Raw genomic sequence first — 25,328 nt, forward strand, 5'->3', positions numbered from 1 at the left:
AAATATTTCTACTACCATCTTGTTTTCTCTCCTCCTCTTTCCTATCTCTTCCCAACCCCTGTGGACTGTGGGACGTATTTCTTGATAATTTCCCTTTCTGTATATCCTTCCTCAAAATGGAGGTCACTAGATGTCATCCTCATTACTTCAGTGAAACTGTTTCCCTTCTTGAAGCCCTACTTGCTTAGTTTCTGTCAGAAGACCAGCTTCTGATTCTTATTATATCCCCCCTACTTAAACAACCCCACCTGCCTGGTGTAACTCAGTGGGTTGGGCATCGTCCAGCTTAGAGAAAGGTCACTGATTTGATTCCCAGTCAAGGCACATGCCTGGGTCACAGGCCAGGTGCTCATTTTCAGACTTCTTTGATCCCTGATCAGGGCACATGCCAGGCTGGGGGCATGCGAGAGGCAACCAGTCTCTCTCATTGATGTTTCTCTCCTTCTTTCTCTCTCCCTTTCTCTCTCTCTAAAAAAAATAAAATCTTAAACATTTTTTAATTAAACGACCCCTGCCTTCTCTTTTGCGGACTTCTCTTCTTATAACTGATTCATTTATGTTGCTCTTCATTTGGGTTCTTTTTGTGGTCATTGTTCCTTACTTCATAGTTTTTCTCTTTTCCTGTGACTTCAAATGCCACCACCTCAATAAATCCAGACTGGACCTCTGTCCTTGGCTCAGACTTAATATACACAATGAAAATACCCCACAGTCTTAAACTCACCATGTCCAACACTCACAATGTTCATTATCTCCCCCACATCTGTGTGTTTCCCTCTGCAAGATCTCATAGGTTCGCAGCATTGCCCACCCTTCACCCCATCTGCCCACCTAAGCTTCATCCTTGACTCCTCCACCACTTCCCACCCCCAAGAGCCAGATCACCAAGCACTGCCTTATTTGACTGTCTACGTAGTTATTAAATCTTTCCATCATTCCCCATTTAGACTCATTATTTCTTACTTGAATTATTGCAATTGTCTTTTAATAGGCTTCTCTGTCTTTGAATATTCCCTTTTCATGCTCACCAAATTGATTCCATGTGAAATATAAGTTCACGTTGTCATTCTGCCTCAATAAGTTCAGTCACTTCCAACGCCTGCAGGAAAAGGTGTTCCTTACCATGGCACAGGGTCACACCAGTTCCTTACCTGGCCCCATGCACTCCAGGAACATGAAATTAATTCATCTTCTCCCTCTTATTGAGCTAGGTTTTGCCTCTATGCTTTTGCCCATATTATCTTCTCTGCCTGAAATTTCTCCCACCCTGCCTGCTCTTGGCTAGTCCGCATAAATCTGCTAAGAATCAGGTGTGACCTCGATCAAGATGCCATTAGAACAATTCTTGCCTGGATTGGAATTTTATTAACCTGATTCCTCTTTCCCTTTCTGTATGTGCTACTTCATTCTCATCATTTGTTCATAGGCCTGCCTCTGCTTTGAACTGTGACTTCCTGAAAGCAGGGACTGCATCTGTTTACTTTTGTGATCAACTCAAAATAAAGGCTTGGTGACTGTTTCTCAAATGGATGAATCAGAGCTTAAGCTAGGTCTATAGATCATGAGTGTCCAGGAAAACCATTTATCAAAAGAATGCCAGAGATAGACCTACTTAATTGGAACTGTTTTAAATGGGCCATACTGTCTGCCATCAAGATCACCAGAGTGTCATTAGCTCTAATTATCTTCCTGAGTTTAATTGATACTTCACAAGGTAGAGCATTAAAGGAGGTATTTTATTCCTTTAATATTTCCATAATGACATATTGCATGATTACAAATTCAGAATTACAGCTTTGTGGCCTGAAAAGGTAAAAAGTAGTTTGTCTAGAGGGAAAGTGCTTTTCAAGCATACCTGGAATGTTTAGAAAACATAAATTAGAACCTTCTTGGCAAAATACAATTATCTTTTTCTTTTAATCTGTTCCTATCTAATATTCTTTAATACATGAAAACTAAGAATCAATAAAAGACACTGCAAATGTTACTGCTGAAAAGAGTCCTACAGGATGAAAAAGATAAATTTTGACCCTGTTAATCATTCAACTGCAAAGGTGTTGAGAGTAGACTGTTGGGTGATAATTAAAAAGATCACACCACATGAATAGAAAGGAAAAACACTTCAAGTGCCACAGCTTGGGCAGGTGAAACCAGTCTGAACCTAAGTCACTAACTAGGGTGAGTGAAGAGAGGGAGCGCCCTTGCTCAAGGCCAGTGAGTAAGTGGGTGGGGTCTAATTTTCAGGGATCCAAACTTACAGAACAGGGAACTCTGGAGAGAAATTTCATTTAAATCTCTGTAACGGAGCCACAGGAGCCCCAGAGTAAGTAAGCGCAGGAGCCCCTTTACATTCTTTTGATAACACTCTGTCATTCAGTGAGCACTGACTATGGCCTGGGCAATTTTCATGTTTCATTTAATTTTCACCATAAACCTTCAAGGCAGTACTGTTATGACACCACATTTTACAGATGACAAAACTGAAACCTAGAGAGTTAGATGAATTGCTGTGGTCTTTAATTGGCAGAGCCAGGACTGAATCACAAATATTTGGATTCTCCTGTCACCCACATCAAAGTGTGGTTGTACCGGCAGCCCCTGGAAACATTTTTGAAGGGTAAATTCATGGCCTCTGCTCCAGATCAACAGAATCAGAAATCCTGGGGTGTTGGTTGTAAGAAGCTTTCCAGGGCAGTCTGATGTGCTGTTGAGATCCATCACATTATACTGTAATACCATCTATTAGAGCAGGGTGTCAGACTCATTTTCACCTGGGGCATCAGCCTTGCGGTTGCCTTCAAAGGGCCAAATGTAATTTCAACTCCTTGACAGTTAGGGAATAGTTACATTTATGCAGTCCTAAAATTATTTTGGCCCTTTGAAGGCAATTGTGAGGCTGATGTGGCCCCCAGTGAAAATGAGTTTGACACCCCTGTTTAGAGCATTGCTTCTTCAACTTCATTGTGCATACAAATTACTTGGAGAACTCCTTAAATGCATATTCTGATTCAGTAGGTCTGGGGTAAGTCCTGAGATTCTCAATTTCTAACCAGATGCTGGAATGTCAGTATTGCTGGCTGGTGAGCTACTACTCCATGCCTAAAAAAGTCCCAGAATGTAACTCTCAGGAAGCCAGTCTGGCTTTGTTCTCTGCTGTAATCCTGTTTGGAAGAGTACCTGACCCACATTTTATGTTGAATGAATGAATGAATGAATACACTAGGAGTCAGTATGTCTCTCTGAGTTATGGACTGTTGATTTGAATGAATCTATTACTAACTTGACATGCATCTGCCCAACCCACCTTTTCAAATTTCTAATCACACTATCCATTTATGCTCAGGAACTGTCATGTTGCCCACTGACTTGACAGACTTTTTACTGTTCTAATATTTTGTGTGAATATGACACTTTAGATCCCCCCCAAGGCAAGTGAACATATCATCTGTTCTGGGAAAATGTTGAAAAAGTAGGATATAGGAAGGAGGCTAGAGAAAATGGACAGGAACTAAATGAGTGTAATAAAACAGAACACCCAGGACATGGATGATTCACAGTTGGCTGAGCCTCTGGGTATTGCTTAAATACCCCTCTAACCCTTGTGTTAAGAGTTAGGAAAGCAATAGACTGCCCTTTCCACTAGCCTAGCTTAAAGCTCTTGAGAGAGTTTGAATTAAAGTTGATATAAATATTATAAACCATATTTAACCACAACAAAAATGGTCATGCAATAAACCTTGAGTGAAACCTTAAAGAGCTGAAGAAATGGCTAGAGTAAAACAACATGAGTGTAGAAATAAGGATGGACAGGAAAATTGCTGCCTACATCTCCTCTGGTGAGTGAAAAATAAGATTCTCTAAACCCTGAACAAATGTTTGGGTCCTAAAAGGAATCAACTATTTTATAAAAAGCTTATGGGGCACAAGACTATAGCTCTTTCTAAGTACAACACTTCAGCACAGTAAGTTTTATAAGTATCTGGGTTGGTTGAACAGTGGTAAATGCTGTGTTTAGTGGAATGGTTGGGCTTCAATGATGTACATGAAACAATTCCAAAAATTGATTTTGGAACCATTACAAAACTCAAGAGCAAGACTTCATTGTGTTGCTCATTTTACTAGAATTCTCCAGCAGAATTGAGACTAATGCTGTAGTGTAATAAATTGGTGGCATAAATATTACTTTTACTTTGATTAAAATTTAACAAGTTGTAATGAAGAGATACAAGAGCTCTTCTAGGCATTATTGACCACATTTAAAAGATCAAACAGCAGAGTAAGAGAAAATGACTTCCAGCATTCTCAAAATTAGTTTTTAACTATAATTCTTTGAACTAATAGTCATAGAATATTTATGTAACTGGGGCAACTTAATATTCTAAACAATGGCATTTCCTCGGAGCATTGCTCTGAAAGGAGAAATATTAGAATTTCATGACTAGCCGGTACTGGTATCTTTTGATATAAAAATTTGATAATCCCTTAAAGAGTACTTTTCTGTATGATTGCTATTATATGTCATTAATTAAGTCAGTGAAGTACATAACCAAAGTCCTATGAACATGTCGTTTTTTGATGAATGTTGTCAGAGTCAGTATAATTGTCTTTTTAAAAATTAAGACTATTTTTTAGCAGTTTTAGGTTCAGAGCAAAATTAAGGGGTAGATACAGATTTTTCATAATCCCCTGCTGCCACATATGTATTGTGTTGTAGACCGCTCTGCCTGATTTTAGGAATTGTATCTCTACCCCTTGTGGCTAAGGGCGAGAGACGACCTTTGGAATGCCAGCTGCAGGAGACAAAGCCTGTCTCTGGTAGCAAACGCTGCCTCAGTTCCTCTCCCTGCCCCCAGAGCTTGGTCGGAAGTCAATGACTGGTAAGACCCCTCACAGTGAGGGGTAACGCAAGCCAGATCACTTGGGAGACCTTCATGGAAGGACTCGGGGGGCTGTAATAAGGAGCAATGGACTCTCGCCCCCTGGCTTTGTCAAAGCTGGAGTCCCCATGTTCTCTGGGAGAAGTACTTCCTGGCTCTAATCCCCTTAAGCCTGAATACCTGTTGGGGAGAGGTGAAGCTCCTTGCCTTCTAGAGCATGTCCTGAGGAAAAATCTGGCATCACAAAGACTTGCTGATTAACATGTGAAATCTGCTCTGCTAAGAGTGCTTTCATTCATATGATAAGGGTCCGAGAGGAAATGGGTATCTCTCCCAAAGTTCCTGCAACTCTCTGCCTGACAGACACTGACTCAGATTTTGAAGCCCTCAGATTTCTTTATAATGTTATCTACTGTTTGATCCTTGTCACCCTGTATTCCTGTGTATTACAACCCAATAAAAGGCTATGGAGAAAGGTGCTCGGGGCCTTTTTCTCCTCAGAGAAACTGGCCACTGCTGGCCTCTTACTCCCCTGAGAAACTGGCCACAGCCTACTCCTCCTCTATCCCCAAACAGATCTCATCTTGTCTCGGCTATATTTACTCACTCACGCGTGCCCATAGTTTACACTAAGGTTTACTTTTGATGTTGTACATTCTGTGGGTTTAGACTAATGGATGATGATATATATCCTCAGGTGTCATACATCCTCTGAGCTGACTCTATTCATCTCTCCCTGCCCCCATCCTCAATCCCATCTTCAAACCACTCATATTTTTATTGTCTGCACAGTTTTCCAAAATGTTATGTGATTGGTATTACACATAATGCAGCCTTTTCAGAATGGCTTCTTTCACTTAGTAATTTTCATTCAAGTTTCATGGTCATATGTCTTTTCATGGTTAGATAACTCTTTTCTTCTTAGAGCTGAGTAATATTTTATTGTCTGGATGAACCATAGTTTAATCTATTAACCTACTGGAAGATAGATACCTTGTTTGCTTCCAAGTTTTGGTAATTATGAATAAGACTGCTATAAATATTCATGTGCACAAAAATGTTCAACTCCTCTAGATAAATATCAAGGAGCAAAATATTGCTGAATCATATGGTAAAATTATGTTTTCTAAGACACTGTTAAACTGTCTTCTAAAGTGGCTTTACCATTTTGCATCCCCACCAGCAATGAATGTGAGTTCCTGTTGCTCCACATCTTTGCCAGCATTTGGGATTGTCAGTGTTCCAGATTTTGGACATTAGGTATGCAGTAATATTTCATTATTCCATTAATTTTCATTTTCATGATAACACATGATGGGAAGTATCTTTTGGTGAGGTGTCTGTTGAGGTGAAAATTTTAAATTTGAATATTTGTTTTCTTATTGTTGAGTTTTAAGATATCTTTGTATATTTTGGATACTAGTCCTTTATGAGAAGTATCTTTTGCAAATATCTTCTCCCAGTCAGAGGCATTTCTACTCATTCTCTTGACATTGTCTTTTGCAGGCCAGAGATTTTTAATTATAATGAAATCCAGCTTATCAGTTTTTTTCATGGATTCTGCCTTTGGTGTTTTATCTAAAAAGTCATCACCATACCAAAAGGTTGCATAGTTTTCTCCTATGCTATCTTAAAGAAGTTTAATAGTTTTGCACTTTAAATTTAGGTCTGTAATCAATTTTGGGTTAATTTTTGTGAAGGATGTAAGTTCTGTGTCTAGATTCATCTTTTTGCATGTGGATTTCTAATTATTTCAGCACCATTTGTTTAAAACACGATCTTTGCTCCATTGTATTGCTTTTGTTCCTTTATTAAAGCTTGGTTGGATACATATAATTGCCTTATGAAGCATAGAAATATAACTGGTAGACCTCAATAGAAGATTGTCACCAATTTGGGGTAAATTGTCGGTAGTCAAGAAAAAAAAGTTAAATGCCCTGATTCATTGCATGACATCACAGGGTATTCCAAATGTCTATTACTTATTGCACTAGATATTCTATGTGCAGTCAGACCTTCAGAACAGAGGATTTATTACCTGGACACTACAGGTGCGACCAGGAGAAAATTCCCAGATAACAGTGCCTCTGGGGACTCAAACTAAAGAGAGCCACTTGGCCCAACAACTTCCCAGGGAAGCCTGTACACAATGACTGAACAATGTGGGAATATAAAGGACCAGAATGCTTGGCCTCAATTAGGGACAGTTCTGAAGGATCATCTCAGCTTCAGAATATCTGAGGCTTTCACTGGAAATGACTGAATCCCAGTTTAACTTCTCCTGCTCTAAACTTCCTTCCATAGCTTTTTTCCTACAAATGTTGACCCCAAGAGCACTCCCTAGTACATCTCCTACATGTTTATCTCTATGTCAGAATCTGCTCCCTGGAGAACCCAACCCTACAACCGTTAGTAATTGAATGTCTCCTGGAATGGCTAGCTTATTGAGAATTAAGAATGGAGGTAACAGGGCTAAAACTGGGAGTTCTGGAACAAGGTTGGGATTCAGGATGCAAGAATTACCCCAAATGACCCTAACTTCTCACTGTCTGAACGGTGGCCCCTCACTTCCTTCCCCCTGCAGGAGAGATTATTAGTTGTTGGAGGAAGGGCTGTCATGTCCCAGGGCCCCAGATTCTCTAGGGCATTGAGCAGCAAGTAATCCTAAACGACTCCAATGAACAACTGAAATCCTAACCAGGTGAGCTAGCACGAAGGTGATCTGATTATTTCTTCTGATAATGTTACTTTCTTACATCTACCTTACAAATAAGTGCAGGACAAAGGGACATCAGGGTTTTTTTTCTCTGGAACATCGGTTATCCCTGCCTGAACAATCTCCCACACATCTAGCAGACACTCTGACCTCCTCAGGTCTCTCTGAGGATGCAGAGGAGGAAGGAAGAGCAGTGGCTTCTCCTCTCTCACTGACACTGACTTCAGAGAGCTTTCCATTTCTCCATCAATCTGTGCCTTCACTCACACTGGTGGTGTTGTAGAATTTATCTTGAACCTTCATGGCTGACAAATGGAGACCTGAATGGGACCCTCTTTGTGCAACAAATAGTGTGACTACAAAGGCATAAATTCTGCTTAGTACTAGTTATGACTTTTTCATTGAATATTATGTTGTTCTATTACAGCTGTCCCAAATTTTCCCCCATTGCTCTCCACTGCCCCTCCCAAACCTGACTCCCATAGTCAATCCCCACTCTGTTGTCCATGTCCATGGGTCATTCATACATGTTCCTTGGATCATTTCTTCCCCTTTTTTCCACACTTATCCCCCCCCCCTTTCCTCTGGTTATTGTCAAAAATCCCCACTCAAGAATATGTTTATTGATCTTAGAGAGAGAAGGAGGATGGGGGAGAGAGAGGAATAGAGAGAGAGAGAAACATTGACTGGTCATCCCTCTAGTGTGTCCTGAGTGGGAATTAACCTGCAACCTTTTGGTGTATGGGACAATGCTCAAACTAGCTGAGCCACCTGGTCAGGGCCAACTGTGACCTTTTTGAAATGTCAAAAGTAGCTGATGGCCATACTAGGGATGGAAACTATCCCTGCAATAAAGAAAAGTCACAGGGAGAGCCACTGGAGGGGCGACCATGGTGTCTGAATGTCTCCAAAGCCCAAAAGAGGAGAGCCTTGTGTGAGAAGTTGTCAGTGGCTGATCAAAGCTGACTACTCACTCTAGTGACCCTGAGGGCTTCTTCAAGTTTTCAAGACAACAACCTAAACGTGACTCCCTATAGAGGGAGTCACACCCCAGGTGGAGGAGCCACACCCAGCTCAGCCTCCCCTGCAACCACTGGCTTCCTTTTCCTGGTAGGAGGGACTGAACCTGTTAAAGTGTCCCCAGGTCTCCAGGGCTTGGGCAGGCAGAGTCCAAAGGGAAAAGCTGCACCCCCATCCAGATAGCCTCATTTCAGATGGCCTGACAACTTCCTATAGTCAAGGTAAAATTAACTTGCTTTATAAAAGGGAAGAGGAACAAAGGGACCAAGACCATTTCTCTGTGCAATGAGAGAAGAATATCCATTTTCTGTGCTCTGACCCTGGCCTCACACATCTCTCCTTCTTCCAAGAGAGGTTATTCCCTCATCAGAGCTATAGGACATTGCAAAGTTTATCCCAGATCTGGTACTTGACAACTGAAGGCTCAGATGGACCCACCTAGCCCCATGAAAGGTCATCTAGTACTTTTTGTAAAAATAGTTTATAAGCTTATGTATAGCTTTACCTTTTAAAGCACATTTGCATGCATTAACTCAGTAAGACCTACATTACCCTAGTGAATTTGTCCAGGGACATATTATATAATACACACATTTTTAAGAAAGAAAAACTAGAACACAAGGTTGGATAAAGGACATTTTCCTTCTTGATTTATGAAAAATTGTTATAAATACAGAGAACTTGAATCACAGCTAGTTATACATGTAATGAATTATATCTTTTTTAAAAAGATAAAATTAAATGAAGCTTGTATTACCACTGAAAATCCTAGAAATATGGTCAGCATAATTATAGGGCATGACATAAACCTTGCAGCTTACTTTCAAACTCCCTTGGATAAAAGTTGAAGGAGAGACAGATCAAATGTTCAGAGGCTTTAAGAATGTGCCCCTGATACACTGCATGATGGGGCCCCCCAAGACTAGTGGGCACTCCTGGAATGGTGGGTACTTGCTCTTCCTCGTCTCAAATGCCTGCTCTACTTCTTTTCTTACTTTAATCAAATTAGGTCCACTCAATAAACACATGTTTATCAGAGGCCCACTAGATATTTACTGGGGCCAAATAGGAATAAGCCCCAGCTTAAGAAACAGGCCTACAACTTATTCCTCACACTAGTGTAGGATGGGTGATTAAGATAGGATGTCTAGTCTTCTGCTTTTTAAAAATCATTATTGGTTTATTTGTTTTATTTTCACTGGTTCAAATGGGCACCATATCCATGTTCAGTGTTCAGCTGACGACTTAGGTGCACAACATTTTATTCCCAGAAGTAAAACCAAAGCATCTAGATAAACTGGAATAATTATTGAATTTTTTATTGAGTTTCTTGGGATGATATCGGATAACAAAACCATACAGGTTTCAAGTGTACAACTCAACAAAACATTATCTGCACTGCATCACGTGACCATTACCCAACATAAAGCCTCTTTCTGTCCCCATTTATTTCCCCTTTGCCCACCTCCACCTCCCCAAGCCCTGCTTTCCCTCTGGCTATCACCACACTTGTCTGTGTCTAAGTGTTATCTAGTCTTGCACTTTGAAGCACATAAAGTAATGGCTGCTTTGTCTGAAAATTAGCAAATAGTGTACCCTCTACATAGCTGCATATAACTGCTGTTTATTGGGACAGGGTATCACCCCATTGAGTCAATCTTACCAAAACATTAAGAAGGGACATGAGTTCTATTTATGCTGATTCTGAATCTCCCTGAACTGTGCCTTTACTTTTGTACTATGATAATGTATCACCAAGAAGCTAAGCAGCATCACCTCTCTAAGCTTGCTACTTTTCACAGAATCATTGGTTCTTAAAAGTCACAGGGAATCCAGAGACTGACCACCCACACCTTCACACAGCACAGAAAATCCCTCCCCAAAGTCTTGACAACGTCCACGCAAACAGGAAGTAGACTTTCATCTGCTTCCGTTGTTTGCACTGAAGCGATCTACATTAGCACAAGCACTGTAGCACACTGTATTCTAGAATGTGGACATCCACAGGGGACCTCTCTGGGGTACAAAGGTGCTTCTAGAAATCTTGGAAAGCTCCCATACCACCTCTGTATCAGACGTTCTCATAAAGCAGATATTTTCTAGTTTTAATTTTTGTAAACTCTCGGATGAATTACTCTAAATAGCTCCAAGCTTTACTCATAATTGCTACAGTAGGCAATTTGTGCCTTTGGTAACAGTAATTTAGAGTTATTAATGAAAATGAAGGCTAATTAAAAAACACAAACATCTAAATTTAAGCTAAGGTGAAAACAGAGTATCATGGGTGAATTTTATCTGTTTTCTTTTTCTATTCTAAAAGACACATTACTTTTGTTGCAATAAGAAAAAATACATTGTCACACATAGTCTTATATTGTATATTAATAACATACCTGCAACCCTTCGATGGCCAGTTTGAGAATGGAAGGTGTCAGTTTGGAAGCTTGTTTGAAGGAAAAATTACTCCAGTCTATAATTAAAAGAAACCCATTTATCTGAAGCTCTGGATCTTCAATAAGGACTTCCAATGACAGCAGGATGGCACGGAGGATGTCGGTGAAGGAGTTCCTGCAGCCAGAGCAAAAAGGAGAGGCTGTGCATGAATATTAGCAGGTGATGGCACTTTGCTTGTGAAAAGCTGGTCTCCTCACTCCACTTTGTCATGAGCCCAACCTGCAGGGTAACATCAGTGTTTTGTACCCAAAGTGTCTGAAATGCATTTGCTAAACTTCACGGGAACACTGCTCCAAGATTCACAGGATGGAAGCTTCCCTTTGGGGGAAGCTGTACTGCACCAGGACCCTAAACTTTATGAAGTGTTTCTCCTTTGTTTCCATAGGTCTCTCTATTTTGCCTCCACCACAGCTCTGATTGCCTTTTATTGACATGCCTCTGTACTCCTCTCTTTCCTTCACAGAGCTCTCATTTCTTTTAGGGCAGAGACTGGGCCATAATCACAGTTGTGTCCCAGTACCTAGCTACTCAATGAATCAATCATTGCTGAACAAATGAGGTGAGACCTTAATCAGGGTGCTTATTTAAATTAAACCTCTTATTGCTTTTGTTTGTTTAAAATCTTGCTAAAAATGTGGAAAAAAAACCCATACAATTGATGATATTTTTTAGTTTCAATTCATGGGGAGAGAAAAATAAATCATGAAGAATAGCTTATTTTCATTGAAGCTTTACAGAGTGTGATTTGGAAAGGAAATTGCTTTGAGTCCATCAGTAACTATGACAACAGGCAGACCTGAATACAAACTAGAGTGTTGTATGTGTTCCTCCATATCATATATTTCCATTCACCAGCTGATCTTTATTCCAAATAATTTTCAGACTCAAAGATATGACGACATATTCACTCTTCCACTCCCAACAAATTATCAGGACTATGTATTTAAGATCTTAGAGTATTCAGCGTCTTTTTTTTTCATGGTAAGTAGGAAAATATAACCTTGGGTGGCAAGTAATGGCAAAATCTGTTACTTCCTTTGGGCTTTCATTAAAAAATGAGAAACCATACCCTCTTGTGAAATCAGTTGGAAATTATCAGATTCTTGAGCATTTAAATCTGATTCAAATTCTAACCAAGTCTAGTGATTCTAAATTTAAAATCAGGAAATCTGTGATAGAAGAGTAAACCAGTAAAAGTTTACTGAATGCTTATTATAAACTCAGCATTGTGTTTCATACTTGAACTCATAAAATAGTATGGTGTGTTTCTACTTTTGAAGAGCTCTTTAGTTGGGATGAGGCAGGAGATTAGCAAGATAAATTGAAAAGAATTGATACAATATGAGTACACAGAAAAGAGTTTATGAAGGGATAAAGGCTTGGGATGTGTTTGAGAGGCAGATAGGATTTTGATGCATTGTTGGGAGAAGGAACAGTAATACATTTTAGGAATGATACAAGTAAAAAGCAAAGATATCAGCTCATTCTGTTTCTGTACATTTCCTTTTACTAAGCATTTCTTCATTATATCCAGCTAAAGTTTTCCTCCCTTAAATCCACCCTTTGGGTGTGGTGCTGCTAAAAATTAGACAGACAAACAAACAAACAAACAAACAAAAAAGCCCACTTCAGGTCTTTCCATACCACACACTTTTAATAATCTGAACATGGTGGCCATGATATCCCATATAATCTCTAGATTTACAATAGTCTTAATAACTTTAACCATCTCTGAGAAAATGGTATTTAATACTCTTCTCATCATTGTTTTCTTTCAGATATATTTTAAGTTTTAGGAATGTCAGATTCTTATTAATGTAGCATAAAGTTTTCATTAGCACTTTGTCTGGTTTTCGTTTTATATTCATATCAGACATGATCTAAAGACCCAAGTCTTTTTATTCAGAACCATCAGAAATCTAGTTGAATGGAAGTCTGACAACTATGAAATTAAATAAATCACATTAAGCCAGGTGCAGATATGGAACAGGCTGGTCCCACACCCATGTGTGGTGAATAAAATTTGGGGAGGGATATCTCAGGAGCAAGGAGTTCCAGCCCCACACCAGTTTTCCCAGCCTAGGGTTCCAGTGCTGGGAAGATAAATCCCCACAACTTCTGCCTGCAAAAACCAGTAAGTATTGAGTCAGTAGAAGAAAATTCTGGAACCCCAAGAAGTTCCTTTTAAAGAACTCACACATAGACTCACCTACTCAATCTCACTGTCTCTGAGCTCCAGCACTGGGGTAGCAGCTTGAAAGGAATCAGTGGAATACAGGGAGAAACTGAAGTGTCTGGCATCAAAGTGAGCAGAGTTCATTGTTTCTTTCTCAACCCTTTCCCTCAGAGCCATAGAGCCAGCCAGATTATGCCATATCTGAGTCTCCATCAACCTGGCTAATACTGTTTGACCTGCCTTGGAGATCCCCAGAGACTTTGCCCCACTCAATTTACAGGCCCACCCAAGATGCTTTTCCACATGAATGCTGGTCTTGGCTAATACTGTACCACTTCCTAAATCCTCTCAAACAAGCAACTGCTGGCCTCAGTAAGCCCCAATCCTGGTACTATCAGCAGCCAGCCTAGATTCACAGCTTGCAATGCACAAGTAGCAGCCATCTCATATTGCTTTACAGCTCAGGCAGGGTGACTCTGGGCAGAACACAGGTGGGGGCTGACCTTGGTCTGCACCACCCAGGGAAGCCCAGGGCTAGCACAACCAGCGAAGAGTTATAGACTACATCAGATCACTGCAACCCTGACCCTGCATGGCTGATCCTCTGTGGAGGACAGAGGTTGGTGGTAAGTGGCCACAGCCAATCCTTGCTCCTGACTGGCCTGGGTAAATCCCTCCAATTAATCTGCCAACAGCAACCAAGGCTCAACCACAATAGGAGGATGTACTCAGCCCACACAAAGGGTATACCTGGAGTACCCATCTTGGGTGATAGGGGAACCTGTGCCACTGAACCCTGTAGGGTGTCCTGTAGGACACCTACTACATTAGGCCACATGACCAAGACACGAAGTTAAAGCCGCTCTACTTAATATATAGTAATAAACACAGGGAGGCTGCCAAAATGAGGAGACAAAGAAACATGGCCCAAGTGAAAGAATGGATCAAAACCCCAGAAAAAGACCTAAACAAAATGGAGATAAACAATCTATCACATGCAGAGTTCAAAACACTGGTTATAAGGATGCTCAGGGAACTTAGTGAGGACCTCAGCAGCATAAAAAAGAAAAAGATCTGGTCAAAAACAAAGAATACACTAACTGAAAGAATAATTTACAGTGAAACAGCAGTAGAGTTGATGAAACCAAGAATCAAATTGATGATTTGGAACATATGGAAGGAAAAACAATTGATCAGATCAACGAGAAGAATATAAAATCCAAAAAAAATGAGGATAGTATAAGCACCTCTGGGACAATTTCAAGAGACCCAACATTCGCATCATAGGCCTCAGAAGAAGAGAAAAAACAAAGTATTGAAAATCTATTTGAAAATTAATGAGAAAAAGCTTCCCTAATTTGGTGAAGGAAATAGACATGCATTTCCAGGAAGCACAGAGAGTCCCAAGGAAGAGGGATGAAAGAGGTCCATCCAAGACACATCATAATTAATATACTAAAGTTTAAAGATAAAGAGAGAATCTTAAGAGCAGCAAAAGAAAAGAAGTCAATTACCTACAAAGGAGTTCCCATAAGACTATCAGCTTATTTCTCCCAAGAAACTTTTCAGGCTAGAAGGTATTGGCAAGAAATATTCAAAGTTTTGAAAAGTGGGTACCTAAGCCAAAGTTACTCTACCCAGCAAAACTATCATTTAGAATTAAAAGGCAAATAAAGAGCTTCCCAGACAAGGAAAACTTAAAGCAGTTCATCATCACCAAACCATTATGATATGAAATGTTAAAGGGACTTATTTAAGAAAAAGAAAATCAAAACTATAAGCAGTTAAGTGGCAAAAATACTAAAAATACATATCTATCAACAATTGAATCCAAAAAACAAACTAAGAAAACAAGAAGAACAGAGTCAGAATAATGGATACAGAGTGTTTCAATGATTGCCGGATGGGGGATTGAAAGAAGAGGTGAGGGAATTAAGAAGTACAAATAGGTAGTTACAGAATAGTCATGAGGATATAAAGTACTGTATAGAAAATAGAGTAGCCAGAGAACTCATACACATGACCATGGACATGAACAATGGTGTGGGAATTGCCTGAGGGAGTGGGAAGTGCTGGGTTGAGGGATACCAAGGGAGAAAAATCAGGACAACTGCAATAACATAATCAATAAAATATAATTTTTAAAAAAGACCCAAGTCTTTTTTTACAGATACAGCTTTGTGTTGGAAAGAAACATTGATTTAAGTAGGACATGAGACCAGATTGTGAGTTTAGGCAATTCCAAATGGAAATATAGAAATGCCCGATGGTAAACTAAAAATGATCATTAGAAAATCAGCGTCTGATCCCAGATAAGCTATCTTAAGAAAAGCACACACATGGAAAAATTCATGACTGAAAGGCTAAGCCTCAAGCAAAGCCTACATACAGTACTGAGGTTGAAGAAAGAAGAACTGGGAAAATAAAAAGTGAGGGGATCAAGACAGTACTGTGTTTAAAGGGGGCATATTTCAAGAAATAAGGATATGATAAATTGCATTACTGCACTATTGACTGCAATTCTTCACTTAACTGAGCATCCACACACTAGCTATGTATTGAGCTTATTGACAATAGAGTGTATTTCCCACCCCATGGTCATGTAACTTGTAACTGATGGCATATGACAGAAATGGCAGTGTGTCAATTTTGAGTCTAGCTCTTTTAAAGACCTCATTGCTAATTATTCTTTTGTTTTCTCCCATTGCCATGTCAAAAACATACTACAGCTAGCATGAACTAAAGAGAAGCATAAGAAATACAGACCGGTGACTCCCCAGCCAACTAGCAGATTTTCATGAAAAGAAGAGCCACCCAGCTGAACCCAGCGCAGGTAAACTCCAGCTGTCCCACAGATATGTGAGCTGTAATACATTGTTGATTTTTTAAGCCATTGAATTTGGGGATGGTTTGTTATAAAGCAACAAGTATCTAATGCCAGAGGGTAGATAATCAAGTCAAATACAACAGCAAGATTTGGGAGAATAAGGAAGGAGTAAGGGCCTTTATATTTCATTGCAAGTAAATCTTAGGAAAATTTTGAGACAGCTCTTTCAGTTGAATGGTGAAGATAAAAAACATTGATTACAAAGATTTTTTAGCAAATCACTTAATTGTTATCTCTTTTTACTCCCATATAAATGAGTGATAGTGCTTCTTCCCATCACATACCCACTTGGATACACTCCCAAGAAAAGACATTAAGTTCTACCTGGAAAGATGAAAGCTGCATTTTCAAAACCAAAACCTTATTGCAGGATAAGCATTGGCAGTGAATGAAGTATCATATTCATGGGACGATCCCAGGAGAAAAGTGAAAGGACTTCATTATAGTTTCCAAATGTCCAAATGCTTTGCTTTTCCAAAGGAACTTGGTGGGTAGAAAAAAAGTTGAATGGAATGTGTCTGAAGTCATGAGGCTTTACTCCTGTTGAGGAGCATGATACCACCTCATACAGTAACTGTGATCTTTATCTTAAGTTCTGCACTTCTTCGCTGCCTCATATGGATTTCCTCATCATTTTCCTCTTCTCTAATTTGACATCTTGGATTTGTGAAATCATCTCAGTGTTTTATATTTTAAAATATCTGCTACACTAAATATTTAGTCTATTTACTCCACCTCCAAGCAGGTGGAGCATAACTCCCCACTCCTTAAGTGGGGTTGAGCAGTAACTCTCTTCCAAAGAGACAATATGGGAAAAGGTAAGAAAAAGAGTATATAGTGCAGAAAACAAACACTTCCTCAGCCAGTTGACTGAGGCCAACATCAACAGGAGTAAATCATGATGATAGTAGTTACTCTTCATATGGGGATGAAAATGGTACTTTTCCTCTTTGACCTTCTTCTCCCAACATAACCCAGATTAATCAAGAAGAAACACTAGACAAATAACAATTGAGAGACATTCTACAAAATACCTTATGAGTACTCCTCAAAATTGTCAAGTTTGCTGGTAAAAAAAGGAAAGTTTTTTGTCAATAAAGAGCAAGGAAAGTCTAGGAAACTGTCATAGCCGAGAGGAACCTAAGGAGACATGTAGACCAAATGTAATGTATCTTAAATGAGATCTTAGGACAGAAAAGAGGTATTAGGTAAAAACTAAAAAAATCTGAATCAAGTATGAACTTTAGTGGGTAATAATGTATCAAGATTGGTTCATTAACTATAGTAGATATACTATGCTAATATAAGATGTTAATAATAGGAGAAACTGGACATAAAGTATAGGGCAACCCTCTGTGCTGCCTAAAATTGCACTATATAAAAATTTATGTTTAAAAAAAGTGCTTATTAGAGTTTGTAATCTGTGTGGTCAATTTCTATGTAATCTGCCAAGGTAAGCTACCTTTTAATAAGGTTTCTATGCAAATAAGATTGGTCATAAACAATTCAGCAACTTCATGCAAATTGTAGAAATGGGAATAGAAGACAACATTTTCAGAATTTCTTCACTTACCAACTCATTTATATTTATACATTGCTGAACTCTAAAAACCTAGAAGGAAAAATTATTTTTCTATATTTCCTATGATCACAGTTGTATCAGCACATTTTAGCAATTGTATCAAAGTAAACTGAGACAGATGTTTACATTTCTTTAATCCTTTTCTATATGTGCTTAATACTTATACATTCGGTGGTAGATTATTTCAGTTTTGGATTAATAATTAAGAGCTCAAATGAGATAATGTATGTGAAAGCACTATATAAACAGCAAATTGGCAATGAGATATAAAAACTATTACTAGAAAATAGAAAATTTCAACTTTTTCTCCCAAAATGTTAATTTCGTACTAACTAGAACTTATTAATGGTTTATCTATGAGAGTTTCATAATTTTATGGTGGGAAATTAGAGATTATGAAGCGATTTATTTGTAGGTTCTACTGTTTTTAAAAATATTTTATTTATTTATTTTTAGAGAGAAGGGAAAGAGAAAGAGAGGGAGAGAAACATCAGTGTGTGGTTGCCTCTCACATGCCCCCTACTGGGGACCTGGCCTGCAACCCAGGCATGTGCCCTGACTGGAATTTGAACCTGCAGCCCTTTGGTTTGCAGGCTGACACTCAATCCACTGAGCCACACCAGCTCCTTAGCTGTTGTTTATATAAGTGGAGCACCCAATATCACCTCCTGAGGCTTTAAAATATAAGTCCCAGCATAATACAAATTAGATGCAAAATCATGGAAAAATAAGTGGTTTACCAATGAGAAGATAGTTATGTTTCAAGAAGTGACTTTTTCATGCTTTTAATGTTTAGTGAAGAGTATAGAACCTAGGTCCCAGAGCTAGACTCATATAAGAAAAGGGAAGCTAAAGATGATCAGATGAAGACATACAGATATGATATGGTTGCTAGCGACACTGTTTCTTAGAAGAAGGAGGGGAAAGCCTTACAGTTAATCCTGAAATCACAGTGCTTATTCTTATGCTAATTTTTCTGAATATCATAGCAAGAAGTCTGTTAAAAATAGTAATTAAAGCTCTTTGGCTAGTTCTGTCTGCAAATCTTTTAAGTTCATAGTCAATATTTAGAAGTGTTTATAATTTGTTCTTGAGAATTTAAGGTCCTCCTAAGACTACAAATTAGTTTAGCAGATAGTTTACCACCAAATATCTATTCAGAAACATTACATCGGGGTACACTTCTTTACCTCTTCATCCCATCTAAAGCTTCTTTCAAAGCTAAGTGCTAAAATAATCACTGCATAGCTTTCACAATTACAAAAGTGTTTTGACCCTCATTGGATAGTAGTGCTGAAGCCAAGGTGGAGAGGAGCATGGGCTTCACCTGCAACTCCTCTGATGCATCCTGGCCTCTACACATGGAACAAGCTCTCTTTTGGTAAAATAACGAAAAGGTCTGTGCTCAAGTGCTTGACCTCCTGGCTCTGCCACTCACCAAGCACACAACTATGGGTAGAAGACTGAAGTTCATCAAGGGTTAATGTTCCTTCATGTAGAGGGCTGTTGCAGGAATTATGCAAAAATAATATGTGCAAAGGAGCTTCATGAATTGGAAAGCATATCCCAACTGGAGGCCATATTTGTACTCGCACAGATTATAGGTCTGTCCCTCTTGTTTGCACTTCTTCACAGTGGTAATGGCAGCAGGACAATGGGAAATGTGCAAAATTCAATTGTGTTCTGTCCATGTAAACCTATTTCTCCTCTTCTAAGGCTCAGGATCTTAGAAAAATGGTCTAGAATGGGAATTCTGGTGATATTTTTTCCTAGATGAGTTCTAATCATTCCTATGTGAATCAGATTTTAGCTGGACAGTCTCTTCATGTGTCATTGTGCAACAAGACAAATGAATCTATATTTCCCAATGAGGTAATCCAAAAAAAGTAAATATGTGTGTGTGTTCTTAAAATATTAGGTACAAGAAAGATGCTAATAAAAATGTTTAGCTTTGCTATAGTAGAATCAATATTTGCAAGAGCTTAATATTAAATTGCCTACTTTGAATATTAGCTGGAAAGTCAAATTAGACAATTACTCTTCTCAGCAGGGATAATCACCACAGGAACAGAAGCCTGGGATTTAATTTTGCCTCAGATGGTTTGATAGGCTCATAATCTCAAGAGAAGAAAGGAAGGGAGAAAGGAAGGGGAAAGAAATGAAAAATAGAAAAAGAATGGAAAGAAAATCCTGATAACAAATTTTAAATTATTAATTTTATCCTATTCTGGTTTGTAAAGAAACATTTAGATTATGTTGGATAAGGAACAGGCTACAGTATATTGAATTTTTGGTTCAGTTCACATCACAGAACCTCAGCTAAAATGGTGTACCTCATATACTTTATAAGAGCAAGTACTGACATTTCAAAAGTTTTCTGTCTTTACTCTGCATGACAGTAATGTATGGGAACAGTGTAGGGCAATCATCCTCAGTCCTAACCCACCTCCAGCTCAACCATATGCCTACTGAGAACAGGACACACACGGTAATTAATGCTCCCCCAAAATGTCCTGATTTTGAACTGGACTAGAAAGAATAGCAGGACAATGTTTTCCTACTCAAGTGAAGCATGAAGGAAGATAAGAGGCTGTGTCTCTCTAGACCAATCCTGACAGGCTTGCCCAACTCTGGATATAAACACAAGAATGCAAAGTGTTTATGCCCACCATTCAAAATGACATAGAAACTAAAGTTCTCACATTTTATTTTGCCTGGTTCTTTCTTGTTTGAACAAGAATATAATGTATGTGTGTGTGCATATACAATAATTCACCATTTAGAGTTTCCATCATTCAGTTGTTTTCTTTTAAATGAAAAAATACTTTGAATAGATAAAACCAATATTTTATCATGCGTGGCCCAATTGCTTTTAAATTTTTCCAAGAATTGAAAATAATAAAATTAACATCAAATGTATCTATTGGCTCACTTACACGGTTAATGCAGTTTCTTATAATTTAATGTTTTCTTTAAAAAAAATTGGAAGTATCCAAAACTGGATAAGGGGTCAGGAAGCATTTGTTCAAAGATTCAATGAAGTTCTACTTTACGGAAGACATATAAGATAAGAGATTATTTTTTACTTTTCTGCTAGTATATGGAAACTGGTAGGAGATATTAAAATATATGTTCATGGAAGGCAATGAAACAAAGTCATTAAAAGAATGAGGTTTGGAGTTAACAGATTCTATTTTATATTCTGTCTATTCTGTGCAAGCTTAGCAAGTTACTTTATCTCTCTGTGTTTTAGTTTCCTCATTTGTAGAAGGAGAATCATAACAGCAGCCTCACTGATAATGATAAAGTGAGCTAATGTACAATACACAAAGACACAGCAGAGCAACTAACTCATACTAATCCATAAATGGAGCTGATGGTCATTGTAGTTTTCATTATTACATAAGTGAATATGACAGCAGGTAAAAAATTATAGAGATTGCAAAGTATTTGAGAATTACAAGGAGAAATCACTTGTGGCTGTGGGATTTGGGAACATCTTCAACTGGGCCGTGCGGAATGTGAAGGTTTGGACCCTGGACATAGAAAGAGCCACCTAAACAGTATTTTCTGTGGACATAGAGACTATTGAATTGGGAGAAATGGCAAGTTTGCTTGTGCCATGGGCTGAATTAAAAAGGATGTAGAAATAGGGTAAGAATTGTGATCCATCTTTATTCTGCTTTCCAGGAGAACTACTAGTTATTTATGCTGGGGAAGGAAGCAATGGCACTTATGCTTTAGGAAGATTTGGACTAACAACAGAGATTACATAAATTAGAATCAGGAGACTGCAGCAACGTGGTTCTATTAGGAGGAGGTGATTGTGACGCATTAGGTTCAAGCTGGATGGAAATGATATAGACATGAGAACTACGAGGGATAGTAAACATGACTTAGTCACAGATTAGATTTGGCGTGAAGAGAGGAAAGACAGTTGTACTACTGTGGATGAAAGGGCCTCAGTTGGGTAGGAAATGAGTCAGAGGTGTTGTATCTAGCTCTCACACAGTAAGACTCAACGCCCAAGACAGCAACACACAATATTAGTATGTATATGATTTGACATTGGTCTGTCAAGGGGATGCCTGGAAGTGCATGGGTTGTGTGGGGTCTACATTCCTGCCACTCAAATGACAAAATATCGCCATGAGCAGATGCCATGTCTTCAGGAGACAATAGTTCTTATTCTGTTTGTAACAGGGGAGCACTTTTCTTTCTAGCCTAAATTATGAGCTTAGGCTATTAGGACCTGGAGTACATATTTTTTTTTGTCTTTGAATCCCTGGAAATTACCTATACCTACACATAACTGATGCTCAACAAGTGATTCTTAGTGAAGGAGCAAAGGGGGCATATTAAACCAACATATTGGAAGCTCTGAAACACTGAAAAGAAACAAAACCTACTCTGAAAGCACCCGTGGGTACATCTTCTTCCTCTTCAGTACATCTTGGGCTCATTGCTAGAGGAAGTTATGTCAGATGTGCCTACTTAAGCACTTTTTCTATCATGGTTTATATTTATAGAAAAATATGCTACTGAGCCTCATGCATCCAAGAGTGGAAAGGAAACAACACTTTAAGAATTGATTTTAATTTAGTAGAGGGCCATGCCTGCATTCACATAAAGTTAATGTGGGCATAAATAAACACAGTAAGCAAATGAAAACTAAAACAGTTCATAATAAATGCTAGATGAATGTTTTCAGATAGGAAGGCTGGTATACCTCAATATTCGTAGCCCATTGAGAAAGAACTGGCTGCCGAACACCAATTTAAGATAGCCTAAAATGCAAGTGAGGAAGAGGTTTATTTCATCCAGCTCTCTGAATGGGGATGGAGCCAGGGTCTAAAGGGAGCAGCAGAAGAATAAAAGCCTACCCCAATGGAAGTGAGCTATGAGTAATTCATCCATTACTAAACAACTATGAAAAATTAATTCCATGCTTGTCTCTTCTGGTAGCTCCCTTGGCTGAGGAGCTTCAGAAAAGTAAAAACTAGGAAGAGTCTCAAGTAGGTAAAAAAGCACTTACTACTAAATATTAGGCATGTAGTTAGGATCAAATCTGACTATCCAGGATCACGAATGGCAACATATTCCCTGCTGAGGGTGAATTAATGTGGATGGTCACATAACTCTTATTTCCAATGGAATATGATTGACACAGATCTTCACAGGGTTCATGGCAATACACTAGTCAGTACTTGCCATAAGATAATCTTTTTTTACAGCATGTCTGTTTCTTACAATCATAAAATCACCTTTAGGATAAGAAACTGGACAATAAGCTGAGAAAGAAGGCATTTTAGGAAAGCATACATCCTGTGGTACTACATTGCTCTGAATGATTTTACCATCCTGGGTTTTTTTCCTTTGGGTGATATGCTGCAATCATTCTTGCAATCAAGAGATTCCTTTCTGAAATTGCAAACTCTTATAACAGTGCACAAGGCAATGTGAGTTAAACAGAGCCTTAGTAAAACACTTCTATAAATGTTGCACTTCAGGTGACCAAAGTTGGAAGTATACAACACCTCAAAATTTTAAGTAATTCATAAAATTGCCTACCTCCAATGAGAACTCCAAACCTTTGTACTTGAAAAAGAGATCAATATATTCTGGCAGGATACAAAGTTCTTAAAACCCAGAGAAGTCCCAGTGCTCTAAAATTAGTTGCATACAAATAGGAGTCTCAACCCTAACAAATATGAGTAATTCACATCAGAAGAGTTAATGAATTTAAAGAGTGTGCAATCTGATTGAAGTTTTCAAAGTTGGTTTGTCCTTTCCCCTTTTAAAATTCTGCCCTTCTTAATCATAACCTACTGAAACATCAGCAAGGAACCAAATTCATAAAAGATTAAAAGGAGAGAGCCATAGGAAATCATTATATAATGTAAAGAAAATCTTATTTTCATAGGTATTATATTCAGGCTATTTTATTTATTTATTTTATTATTTTGTTGTTGTTCAATTACAGTGGTCTCCATTTTTCCCCTACAGCCACCCTACAGCCAAACCCACCTCCCTCCCTTGCTTCCACCCTCCCCCTTGGTTTTGTCCATGTGTCCTTTATAGTAGTTCCTAAAAATCCTTCCCTCCTCTAGCCCCTCACACCTTCCCTCTGGTTACTGTCAGATTGTTCTTACTTTCAGTGTCTCTGGTTATATTTTGGTTGCTTTTTTCTTTTGTTGATTATGTTTCAGTTAAAGGTGAGATTTTTATGGTATTTGTCCTTCGCCGCCTGGCTTATTTCACTTAGCATAATGCTCTCCAGTTACATATATTCAGAGTATTTGAATAATCTCACAGAAATGCCAGATAGGCATTCTTCTATATGGTTATCACTTTTAGACTATTTCTTCTTCCTTAAGATACCTAAAGGTTACTGGGTTCTTGTAGAGAGAAAGATACAAGGTTCTCATGACCTTCAGAGTCATCAGGCTCAGGGAGACCCTTTCTACTCTTCATAACATTTCTGAGTTTTAACACCAGTAAGGCAAGTCTAATGGGAAGAACTTTTGGTCTTGATTGACTTCTATAATGCTTAGCGATGGTTCACAAATTACTATAATTACAAGCAGCTTGATAATCCTTCTGAAACCAGAATAAATATATTCCTGTGGCCCAGAGGGGAAAAGCCTACTAAAAATCCCACCTACACTCTTTTCCAGAATAGAACATGTGCTTAACTTCAGCAGAAAAATCTTCATTGGAGGTTTCCAAAAGACAGCTGGAGCCTAGTGTGCTGTGCTTCTAATAGTTCATTGGCAGGAGCAGACATGATGCCAGAGTTCCTAGAATTCTCCTAGAAGAGGGCCCACATGCCCACTCACCGGGTTCCAACCCAGGCCTGATCAGGCAGGTCATGGGAACTAAAGACTGCCAATGCCCTCTCCCTGGACTCTCCATAATCAGCGGTCTGGGAGCTTGAATGGAACCTCTGCTGGAGCTCCAGTCAGAACACAGTCTCCTTATTTTCACCCTGCCTAAATCTAAAAATCAGAAGCCAAACAAAAAGTAACTTAATACATTCATTAAAAAAATAACACATGCTCCACACAGTTCATTTAACAACAATAAAACTGGTTGACTTTTCCTGCCCAGGATCAATGTGCTTGGAGGGCTAACTTTGCCCTACAAGGTAACTTTGCCCCTGAAGTTCCCTGAGAAATTATTTTATGTAGGTGGTTAAAGACAATATTGCTTTCTTTTAGTCAATTATATCAGAGATTATCACTTGGCAATCCTCTGAGCACTTAGAGCCAGTGGTTATTATTTATTACTTCCACTTAATAGGAGCTCCACTGCAGGAAATACTGTAAAACATCAACATACATCTATCTTTAACATCTGTCCAAAAATATCCTACTCTGAATAGTAGAAAATGTATTATGTATACATAGATACATAATTTACATATTGTGAATATTCACACAGAGAAAATACAACCTATTAGGATTTGGGATTTTGCTGTAGAATGATTTCATTGCCCCAATTTACCCTAATAAATTTTCCGAGACTATAAGGACTACTTAGAAAGATTAAGAGTTTAATTTCAAAGAGGGAAAGAGGGTAAAAATTAAATACTCAGGCTCTGGGAAGTTCTATCT

The 25,328-nt window shown here is 38.6% G+C and overlaps 1 protein-coding gene across 1 annotated transcript in view; it reads right to left on the bottom strand.

The window, feature by feature from the left end:
* The window catches only part of CLVS1 (clavesin 1), a 154,507-nt gene that overhangs the window by 86,420 nt on the left and 42,759 nt on the right, over positions 1 to 25,328 (bottom strand). The window contains exon 2 of the mRNA XM_037167433.2: positions 11,007 to 11,181. Within this exon, the coding sequence (XP_037023328.1) occupies positions 11,007 to 11,181 (175 nt within the window). The remainder of the gene's footprint in view (positions 1 to 11,006; positions 11,182 to 25,328) is intronic.

This window comes from Artibeus jamaicensis, unplaced genomic scaffold, assembly GCF_021234435.1.
Source record: "Artibeus jamaicensis isolate MK-2021 breed Jamaican fruit bat unplaced genomic scaffold, CSHL_Jam_final scaffold_916, whole genome shotgun sequence".
NCBI lineage: Eukaryota > Metazoa > Chordata > Mammalia > Chiroptera > Phyllostomidae > Artibeus > Artibeus jamaicensis.